At 41.0% G+C, this 12,113-nt stretch overlaps 1 protein-coding gene across 1 annotated transcript in view; it reads left to right on the plus strand.

The window, feature by feature from the left end:
• LOC112250423 (nesprin-2) overlaps nt 1-12,113 on the plus strand; it is a 245,510-nt gene that overhangs the window by 20,350 nt on the left and 213,047 nt on the right. Inside the window, exons 3-4 of the mRNA XM_042322697.1 lie at nt 7,328-7,389; nt 10,689-10,784. Of these exons, the coding sequence (XP_042178631.1) occupies nt 7,328-7,389; nt 10,689-10,784 (158 nt within the window). The remainder of the gene's footprint in view (nt 1-7,327; nt 7,390-10,688; nt 10,785-12,113) is intronic.

Here is a 12,113-nt window from a genome sequence, read left to right on the forward strand (position 1 = left end):
TCTGAGGTCCTGAGTGCTCTGGATTAGGTTTTCATCAAGCATCTCTCTGTACTTTGATCCGTTCATCTTTCCCTCGATCCTGACTAGTCTCCCATGATGCTGCTACCACCATGCTTCACCGTAGGGATGGTGCCAGGTTTCCTCCAGATGTGACGCTTGGCATTGAGTCCAAAGAGTTCAATCTTGTTTCTCATGGTCTAAGAGTCCTTTCAGTGCCTTTTGGCAAACTCCAAGCGGGCTGACATGTACCTTTTACTGAGGAGGGGAATCTGCCTGGCCACTCTACCATAAATTACTGATTGGTGGAGTGCTTCAGAGATTTCTATCCTTCTGGAAAGTTCTCTCATCTCTACAGATGAATGCTGGAGCTCTGTCAGTGACTATCGGATCCTTGGCTAAGTCCCTTCTCCCCCAATTGCTCAGTTTGGCTGGGCGGCCAGCTCTAGGAAGAATCTTGGTGGTTCCAAACTTCTTCCATTTAAGAATGATGGAGGCCACTGTGTTCTTGGTACCCTTCCCCAGATCTGTCCTTCGACACAATCCTGTTTCGGAGTTCTACGGACAATTTCTTCAACCTCTTGGCTTGGTTTTTGCTCTGACATGCACTGTCAACTGTGGGACCTTTTATATAGACAGGTGTGTGTGCCTTTTCAAATCATGTCCAATCAATTGAATTTACCACAGGTAGACTTCAATCAAGTTGTAGAAATATCTCAAGAATGATCAATGGAAACAAGAGCACGTGAGCTCATTTTTGAATCTCATATCAAAGGGATATGAATACTGAATACTTTAATTTGACATTTAATAAATTTGCAAAAATGTCTAAACCTGTTTTTGCTTTGTCATTATGGAGACTTTGTGTGTAGATTGATTAGGACATGTTTTCATTTTAATACATTTTTGAATAAGGCTGTAACATAACAAAATGTGGAAAAAGTGAAGGGGTCTAAATACTTTCCGAATGCAATGTATATTTTTGTTCATTGTAAATGTGCATAATTTGTTTGGGATTGGATTAACTTCTTATTTTGTATTGATTGACCTACATCAGGGAAGGCCCTCGAATCAACCCCCCCAAAAAAAAACTCAGTCAGGGACACAACTTACTGTTGCGAGATAGAATAGTAGAATACACGAGGTGCAATTTCGAAATTTGGTTGTGCATCAGCAGTTCTCTCTGGTTATGTCAGTCACTGATAGTCAGTCAATTAGCCCATGTCAGCTAACATTTTTTAGATTGCTAAGTTAGTTTAGCGTCCAGCTATCTAAACTTGTTATCCTGGTATGGATGTGGGTACGCAGACCCGATAGCAACTGCGGCCCCTCATGATGATTTCAGTTTTTGTTGTGGCCTTTACCCCCATCAAAGTTGCCCCTACCTGACAAACATGATTTAATTCCCCCTTGGCACTTGTGTAAATCTGAGAGGATTGGATAATATGGAGAATATTACACCTCAGTGAGAAAAGTGGAGCTACTACCATATTACTAATACCTATCCAATTAGTTCAGTGCCTAGGGATGATGGGTTGTTTCTGGACAGGGCTGAAGTCACATGTTTATCACTGTTTCATACATCCCCCAAAAAGCCCAAGCCCTTACGCCAATACTTTCTTGTAGAGCTCAAAGCATTGGATTGGTGTAAGCAAAATGGCAATACCTTGCTTTCTAGTTTTCATATCTAATTTTCATCTTATACCCATCCACTCCTCTCAAATACCTATAGATCTCTCACTGCCTTGAGATGAAGGCTAGGGATCTCTCTCTCTCTATCTCCCTTTCTCTTTTTTTATGTCTCAATGGCTCAGTTTAACTCTTCTGTGTGGTCTGGACTCGGCCAAAGCAGACACTACTCGCTGGCACATGGTTGCCAGGCTATGAGGTATTTGCTATGACCACGAGGTGGTCGGTGTGTGGGGATAGTCATTCTGAGTCACGGTTGTGTCTAAGATAATCTTTGTGTCTAAGGTGATGCCACTTAATATTAATTTCACTTTTTTTATACAGGTAAGTCAATTAACAACAAATTCTTATTTCAAATGATGACCTGTCAAACGGCAATAAACACATCAATAAACAACAATTACATAATACAACAAAGATATAATACAATGCATATCTATATACACAATACATGAAAAGCAAACACGAAAAGCAAAACACATTCTTCAGTAAAATGGCCCTCTAACATCCGACTGAATTTCCCTATCAGCACCAAATCCACCAACTTGAAGGACTTTTGGAGATCATTCCACATGATGCAACACTTCATTCTGCATATTGAATTTCAATGTCTCAGGGCTTCCGAGAAGATGTATACCTTGTGAATACACCCCAGGTTCAGGCACGGCAAATTAGGCCCTTTCCCGATCTGGCTAGAAGTTGTCAGTAAGGACCTACACAGAGCTAGGATCAGATTACACTCCTCCAGGGGGAAAAATATGAAAATGACCGTAGGTCAGTATCTAGCAGCAACTTCAACTGCTTTTACATCAAACCTGTAAAACAGGCAAAACACTGCCATAACCGGCTTTATACAAACAAGCAAGAGTGCCATTGTAATACTTCGCTTTCTTAGACAAACACTCTGACTGAGAAATAACTTGTCTCTTTACAAGCTATATTTACGGATCTGCACTATGAGTTATACACTCTTGAGTTTCCCATGCAATGTTGTGCCAGGGTCAAACAACTGACCGTTTGACAGTTTGCTAATAATGGTTGGATGGCTCGAAAGGTTAATGGCTGTTGTTGACGCAATTAAAGCTCAAAGTGTTGAGTTGCTGGGTCTGAAAAATGTCTGGTTGTTAATGGAGTGGAACTGAAGTTAAAGGTTAGACTCGGTCTCATTGCCATGAGCAGCACAGCAGATATTGAGATGAGTGAGATGGAAGACTTCACTCTGACACGGTCACACACAGTATCTGTGCATGTGCACAGGTTCGCTTCACCATGTTCACAGCGTGGTAGCCAGGGCACCATAGCAGCTGAGAAGTTGTACCCACTATGCTATTTACATACTGCATCTACATCATATCGCTGAGTCTAGGATGAGTGAGGAAACTAATAAATTAAAGAGAAATTGCAGAAAGGCAGAGCGGAAGTGGGAAAAGTCAAAGGTCCATAATGATATTCTGAGAGAGCAACTTGACATATACAGTACCAGTCAAATGTTTGGACATACCTACTCATTCAAGGGGTTTTCTTATTTTTTTTTTACATTGTAGAAAAATAGTGAAGACATCAAAACTATTAAATAACACGGAATCATGTAGTTACCAAAAACAGTGTTAAACAAATCAAATAATATTTGAGATTCTTCAAAGTAGCCACCTTCTGCCTTGATGATAGTTTTGCACGCTCTTGGCATTCTTTCAACCAGGTTCATGAGGTAGTCACCTGGAATGCATTTCAATTAACAGGTGTGCCTCGTTAAAAGTACATTTTTTATGCATTTGAGCCAAGCAGTTGCGTTGTGACAAGGTAGGGGTTGTATACCAAAAACCATCAAGCGCTATGATGAAACTAGCTCTCATGAGGATCGCCACAGGAAAGGAAGATCCAGAGTTACCTCTGCTGCAGATGGTAAGTTCATTACATTTACCAGCCTCAGAAATTGCAACCCAAATAAATGCTTCACAGAGTACAAGTAACAGACACATCTCAACATCAATTGTTCAGAGGAGACTGAGTGAATCAGGCCTCCATGGTCGAATTGCTGCAAAGAAAGCACTACTAAAGGACACCAATAATAAGACGAGACTTGCTTGGGCCAAGAAACACGAGAAATGGACATTAGACCTGTGGAAATCTGTCCTTTGGTCTGATGAGTGCAAATTTCAGATTTTTGGTTCCAACAGCCGTGTCTATGTGAGACGCAAAGTAGGTGAACGGATTATCTCTGTATGTGTGGTTCCCACTGTGAAGCATGGAAGAGGAGGAGTGATGGTGTGGGTGTGCTTTGCTGGTGACACTGTCTGCGATTTATTTAGAATTCAAGACACACTTGACCAGTATGGCTACCACAACATTTTGCAGCGATCCAATGTGGTTTGCGCTTAGTGGGACTATCATTTGTTTTTCTATAGGACAATGACCCAAAACACACCTCCAGGCTGTGTAAGGGCTGTTTGACAAAGAAGGAGAGTGATGGAATGTTGCATCAGATAACCTGGCCTCCACAATCACCCAACCTCAACCCAATTGAGATGATTTGGGATTAGTTGGACTGCAGACTGAAGGAAAAGCATCTAACAAGTGCTCAGCATATGTGGGAACTCCTTCAAGATTGAAGCTGGTTGAGAGAATGCCAAGAGTGTGCAAGCTGTCATCACGGCAAAGGGTGACTACTTTGAAGAATATAAAATCTAAAATGTATTTTGATTTGTTTAACACTTTTTTGGTTACTACATCAAATAAAATGTTATGTGTCACATGCACCAAATACAACAGGTTACAGTTAAATGCTTACAAGCCCTAACCAATAATGCAGTTTAAAAGTTTAAAAAAATAAAGAGCATGATTCCGTATGAGTTATTTCATAGTTTTGATGTGTTCTCTATTATTTTACAATGTAGAAAATAGTAAAAATAAAGAAAATCCCTTGAAATAGTAGGTGTGTCTAAACTTTCACTGGTACTGCATAACAAGGCAATTTGAAATGCCAGACGGTGTACCGATCGTCGTAGGTGGAAGAAGGAGAGGACCAAGGTGCAGCATGGTAAGTGTTCTTGTTGTAAATTTAATCAAAACTAAACAAAATAACAACGAGGAATAACGAGACCGAAACAGTTCTGTCAGGTGATACAGAAAACGACTACCCACAACTCAGAGACAATGATTGACAGCTGCCTCTGATTGGGAACCATACCAGGCCAAACACATAGAAATACAAACATAGAACAAAACAGAATACCCACCCACATCACACCCTGACCAAACTAAAAATAGAAACATACAAAGCAATCTACAGTCAGGGCGTGACAGACAGGCTCATTTGTCTAACTTGATCAGTGTAACTTGACAGCACTCTTCTCGGCCATTGATGGCCTGACAAATCCTACCCCCGCAAATGTATGTGAACTTTCCTCCACGTCTAAATGGGATGAGTTTGCAACATATTTCAGAGATAAAAGAACACACGTTAGGCTGGGTATCAGTCAAGTAAGACCTGATGAGAAGTTTGATATGTGTCCTAGCCTACCACGCAAAGGCACTATGGATCTATTTTCCCTGGTTGATACAGATGTGCGCAGGAAAGTGATATCACAACTTAAGCATTCTACCTGCCTTCTTGAACATATTCCCTCCACCTTCTACAAAACAGTTTTTAATTGCATTTCTGAAGAATTGTGAGCTATTGTTAATCACTCCCTGTTCACAGGCACTTTCCCCGCTGCACTAAGAAAACTGCTATGGTGAAACCCTTTCTGAAGAAAAGTATTCTAGATTCTTCAGCTCTTAGATATTTTCAGCCAATCTCCAACCTTCCATTCTTAAGCAAAATGTACATTTCTGTGTCACCAGAGGATTTTAGCTCTACGGATAAATTATTAGACCGTATTAGTGATTTAAATACTTGGATGGCTCACAACTTCCTCCAGTGAAATCAAGACAAGACCGAGGTACTTATAGTTGGAGCCAAACCACAGAGAGAGAATCTGGCCGCACATTTTAATTCACGGGCAATAAAGGTGTTATTTTAGATTCTGAACTTAATTTTAAATTGCACGTTAGGAATGTGACCAAAATAGCTTTTACCACCTGAGGAACATTGCCAAGGTGCGGCCGTTTCTCTCTGACTGCTACAGAGAGGCTTGACTACTGTAATGCTCTCCTGTCTGGTCTACCCAAGAAAGCCATTGGCAAAACATACTGGTTTTAAGTTTTCTGCACTGACTGCCTGTGAGTTTAAGAATTCATTTTAAGATTCTTCTATTGGTTTTTAAATCAATCCGTGATTGTACACCCCAATACATGTCAGACATGCTTTTCATTTATATACCCAGTAGGTCCCTCAGGTCCCCTGGTACTGGCCTTTTAACTATCCCAAAGCCTAGGACCAAGAGGTATGGAGAGGCAGCCTTTAGTTACTTTGCTCCCTGACTCTGGAATAGCCTGCCAGAGAAACTGAGGGGTGCCGAAACTGTGGATATATTTAGTATTTCAGTTTTTATTGTTATTATTTAGTTTTTTATCCTCATATGTTTGTTGTGTAGTAATATTTGTTTTTCCTGTGAAGCACATTGCATTGCATTCCATGTCTGAAATGTGCTGTATAAATTAATCTTGATTTGATTTGTGTGTCTGCGTGTCTGCGTGAGAGAGAGAGAGAAAGCTGTCTTGGAGCCTGTCCTGTCATGTAGCACTAAGTGGTGCAGTCTTTTGGCCCTGTCAAACCTTTTTGCCGGTGTGGGTGTGGGTGGTGTGTGTGTGTCTTTACATTTTTTTGGATCCTGTCCCGTCATGTATCATGAACACCTTGGCCAGATCCCAGACCCAAAGCTATCTCTAGCTATCCTTAATTAGCACAGGAAGAAACCTTGCCCCACTGTAAGGAATGGTCTGAAGATAACCTGTCGGCAACCACAGAGAAAGAGAGGGAGGGAGAGAGAGCAGGAGTGAGAGAGAGAGAGAGATATTTTGAGTTGTAAGTGGAGTTTCGTGTCTGGTCATCATACTCTGATACTCAAGGAGCGAGGCAGAGAAGAGAGAGACAGACAGACAGACCGAGTGGAGTTTTGTGTCTGGTCATGATCCACTGGGCGGCTTAAGAATGGAGGGTCAACAATCTGAAATGGAGGTAGAGGTCCCTGAATACTCTGACTTTGGTAAGTGTAGCCTGAACGGTCACATACCAATTTGGGTAGCAGTTGTCTAAAGAGCTTTCATGTGTGTTTTTCAGTCTGTTTCTGTGAAAGTTATATGGATATTGCATGCATCATATGCATTGGAGAATTTCTGACTGATTCATTCATGTTCATAGTGATTTCACTGATGAACGCATCACACTCGAAGTGTGAACAAGACATACTGTAACACAATAAATTGATGCTATTTATTAATATATTTCTGCAATATTGACCCTTTTCTTCTATGTTGGAACAAATAACTAATTTCAAATGATTCTTGACTCTTGGGCCAATGTATTCTCTAGCCACCAGTTGTACCACCCATTGTATGTATCCCAAATGGCACCCTATTCCCTACATACCGCACTACTTTTGACCAGAGTCTCATGGGTCTGGTAAAAAGTACGGCACTGTAAATAGGGTGCCATTTGTGATGCAGGTTATGTAATGTAGCACCTTTCTTTTCCCAATAGTGGAGCAAGAACAGATTCAGAAGAGAACCTTCACCAACTGGATCAATGCTCAACTATCTAAGGTGAGTCTAAAGATGGAAAGTCCAGTGTGTGTGTGTGTGTGCATGCGTGCTTGTGTCTGTGCATGCGTGTGTGTGTCATGCAACATCAGTCTAAACTGTATAGCAACATTACATCACATGCAATTGAAGTCTGAACTTTACATACACCTTAGCCAAATACATTTAAACTTAGTTTTTCACAATTCCTGACATTTAATCCTTAATAAAAAAAAATCCCTGTTTTAGGTCAGTTAGGATCACCACTTTATTTTAAGAATGTGAAATGTCAGAATAATAGCAGAGAGGATGATTTATTTCAGCTATTTCTTTCATCACATTCCCAGTGGGTCAGAAGTGTACATACACTCAATTAGTATTTGGTAGCGTTGCCTTTGAATTGTTTAACTTGGGTCAAATGTTTCGGGTAGCCTTCCACAATAAGTTGGGTTACTTTTGGCCCATTCCTCCTGACAGAGCTGGTATAACTAAGTCAGGTTTGTAGGCCTCCTTGCTCACACACACTTTTTCAGTTCTGCCCACAAATTTTCTATAGGATTGAGGTCAGGGCTTTGTGATGGCCACTCCAATACCTTGACTTTGTTGTCCTTAAGTCATTTTGCCACAACTTTGGAAGTATGCTTGGAGTCATTGTCCATTTGGAAGACCCATTTGCGACCAAGCTTTAACTTCCTGACTGATGTCTTGAGATGTTGCTTCAATATATCCACATAATTTTCAATCCTCATGATGCAATCTATTGTGCACCAGTCCCTCCTGCAGCAAAGCCATTCCCACAACATGATGCTGTCTCCCCCGTGCTTCACAGTTGGGATGGTGTTCTTCAGCTTGCAAGCCTCCCCCTTTTTCCTCCAAACATAACGATGGTCATTATGGCCAAAAGGTTCTATTTTTGTTTCATCAGACCAGGCGACTTTTCTCCAAAATATACGATCTTTGTCCCCATGTGCAGTTGCAAACCGTAGTCTGTCTTTTGTATGGTTGTTTTGGAGCAGTGGCTTCTTCCTTGCTGAGTGGCCTTTCAGATTATGTTCATATAGGACTTGTTTTACTGTTGATATAGATACTTTTGTACCTGCTTCCTCCAGCATCTTCACAAGGTTCTTTGCTGTTGTTCTGGGATTGATTTGCACTTTTCGCACCAAATTACGTTCATCAACGCGTCTCCTTCCTGAGCGGTATCACGGCTGCGTGGTCCCATGGTGTTTATACTTACATACTACTGTTTGTACAGATGAACTTGGTACCTTCAGGTGTTTGGAAATTTCTCCCAATGATGAACCAGACTTGTGGAGGTTTAACTTTTTTCTCTGAGGTATTGGCTGATTTCTTTCTTCTGTCAAGCACAGAGGCACTGAGTTTGAAGGTAGGCCTTGAAATACATCCACAGGTACACCTCCAGTTGACTCAAATTATGTAAATGAACCTATCAGAAGCTTCAAAAGCCATGACATTATTTTCCAAGCTGTTTAAAGGCACAGTCAACTTAGTGTTTGTAAACTTCTGATCCACTGGAGTTGTGATACAGTGTATTATAAGTGAAATAATCTGTCCTTAAACAATTGTTTGTAAAATTACTTGTCATGCACAAAGTAGATGTCCTAACTGACTTATCAAAGCTATAGTTTGTTAACAAGAAATTTGAGGAGTGGTTGAAAAACGAGTTTTAATGACTTCAACCTAAGTGTATGTAATCTTCTGACTTCAACTGTATATTGTGGCCTGGACAGATATAACTTGTATAGGTTTAAGTTATGAACATAAAAAGTAAGAAGAGAGAAGAGAGACACAGATATCTGGAGATAAATCGTCACAGCTTTCCCTTCCTTTCTACTTTCCAAGAGACACTTTTCAACTGAAACATGCTATTTTAAGAGGGATAACCTCACCACTCTCATTTGCAATGCTATTTTAAGATGGATAACCTCACCACTCTCATCTGCAATGCCCTGTCCAAACTTAACCGGTAGCACCACTCGTAAAACATCCCTCGTATAGTCTCTACATGATGCTGTCATGAGCGTCATATACTAGACCTTTATTACCATTCTGTGAGGCCAGCATGCAAGATGCACACGAGACAGCCACGGTTTGGCACAAAGCCAACTTAATAAGCTTCTGTAGACAATTGTTACTGTCATGAGACTACAAAGACACTTCTTGTCAGATTGGTTACTAAAAACTGAAATCAGCTGTCATTACTGTCGAAGGCTTCCATCACTCCGATGTTTTCAGGTTAAAAACATGAGGAGTGTGGCCTGTGTGGTCCTGAGCTTAGTAATCCCAGACTCCGGCAAACATGTATATCAGAGAAGGGTTTGAATCCGACCCACTGCCCCTTTGACTCACAATATCTCCCATCTTTCCTGTTTCCTCTTCACTGTCCTATCTTAATAAATACATAAAAACCCTCCCCCACAGAAATATATAAAGTATATATACAAAACATATATATATAATTTCTCCCCAGAGGCGCAACTCGTTAAAAAAATAAATATATATATATATTTATTTTTTAAACGAGTCGCGCCTCTGGGGAGAAGTTGCTAAATCTCTCACTGCACGGAGCTCTGTGACTTGCCTTCACTGTTGTGACGGGCTCATTAGGACATTAGCACTACTAGACAAATGCTGACTCATTGCACAGTGAAGTGAAGGGGGAGTTTGTACGACAGGGGGCTAAAGTATTAATAGAGCCTGGGCAGTGGAGCAGGCTAGCAGGTTGTAAGGTGAGCCGACCCCGCTTCCCACCGCCCCTCCCACATCCACGTTGCTCAGCACCAGATTCCAACTACTTCAGTCTCTCATTATAAAAGTGATAACCTGTGATCTATTATATCTTATTACCTCTGTAACAAGACCTATATACTCAAGGCATCTTCACTGATTTAAACTTTTCTGTAGCTTGTATATAATTATAAACTGGGTGGTTCTAGCCCTGAATGCTGATTGGCTGAAAGTCATGGTATGTCAGACTGTATACCACTAGTATGACAAAACATTTAGTTTTACTGCTCTAAATACATTGGTAACCAGTTTATAATACAACCCCACCTTCACTTCACTGTGCAATAAATATAATTTGCTCCAATATGATATCATGTAGGTTCATTGATGTGTTTATAAAAAGTTTGAATAGCATGAAGAGGTAGTGGGTTTTCAGCATCTCTTGTAATATTTCGGATCAGCCAATCTGAGCCTAGCTAACAATGATCATGAAGTTGTCTATCCACCCAAGTCATCATATGAGTTACAGTACCTCATGGATTATAATAGAGATGTTGTTCTTTGTGTTGTCCCAGAGGAGCCCTCCCACAACAGTGCTGGACCTGTTCTCTGACCTTAGAGATGGCGCTCGCCTCCTTGACCTGCTTGAGGTGATGAGCGGCCAGCGCATGGTGAGTGACCCCCCATGAAAGGGTTAAGTTTAGGGTTAGGATAGGGGTCAGGCTTAGGGTTAAGGTTGGGGTTAGTGGTAGGGATGTAACGATTCACCAATACCCATCGGTGCTTGTTTCAAATGTTTAAGATATGAGTGCATCTCTCTGCGGGACCCCAAACCGATCCAAATGTAGCATGCATCGATCAGAAAATAGATTCAAACATTATAAATTGCTGGTTCAGTAACTTTCTTTGCTAAAATTATTTTCTTTCTACCCTCCGAAAATACCTCTCCGCTTTTGTGACAACTGTGTCTTCTTCTTCAGTGTCGAACTAAGCGTGTAATTATGTTGACAGTCATTGATTGACATGTTATTTTGCAGATCAAACAACCCTAGGCAATATCAGTAGCCTAGTCAAATTGCTTGCACTGACCAATGAGAGGTAGGCCTATTCCTGATCTGGCACATCTGCACGTCACCTTCAGCATTCAAATGTTTGTTAAATGGCTTGTGCCCACCCATTTTTAAATTTTTTAAACCATTTAACCAACATTCAGCGAAATAACAACACGATGTCAAATACAGGTAGCCTAGTCAAATGATTAACATCCAATCATATTAACCGTTTTTCTCGCGCGGGAAACCTTCACTCTTGCACAGACATTTAGAAACGAAACATGACAATTTGAAAAATAAGCCACGGGAGTTTTTTGAGCGAGAATAAAGACGACTTTTGAATATTAAGACGTATAAAACCATCAGATGCCATTAATAAGAAAGGTCCAGAAGCGTCTTCATATGGTGAGCTACCGAGTGGCTAGGACAGGCAAACCCCATACTATTGTGGAGGACTTAATTCTTCCTGCTGCCGTGGATATGGCTGGGACAATAATGGGGGAAAAGGCCCAAAAAATACACAAACAATGCCTTCATCAAACAACGCTGTTTCACGACGCATCAGTGACATGGCAGGAGATGTTTTGAAACAATTACTGCTTCACATACAAGCTAGTGATTTATATGTGTTACAGCGGATGAGTCAACAGACGTGGTGGGCCTGGCACAGCTCCTGGTATATGTCCGTTACGTTTATGGGGGGTCAATGGAAACCAGGACAACATGAGAGGATATTTTTAAAGTACTGGACAGCTTTGTGACATCAAATGGACTTTGTCAGTCAAGATGTGTTGGTATCTGTACTCATAGCGCAAAAGCCATGACAGGGAGACACCACGGAGAGGCTCTTGCTGCCAAGGGTATGCCTGACAGCTTAAAAGACGTTTTGGACACTACAGTGAAAATAGTAACTTTCTTAAAGCAAGGCTCCTGAACTCTCGTGTAATT

The sequence above is a fragment of the Oncorhynchus tshawytscha genome, linkage group LG05 (assembly GCF_018296145.1).
Source record: "Oncorhynchus tshawytscha isolate Ot180627B linkage group LG05, Otsh_v2.0, whole genome shotgun sequence".
NCBI lineage: Eukaryota > Metazoa > Chordata > Actinopteri > Salmoniformes > Salmonidae > Oncorhynchus > Oncorhynchus tshawytscha.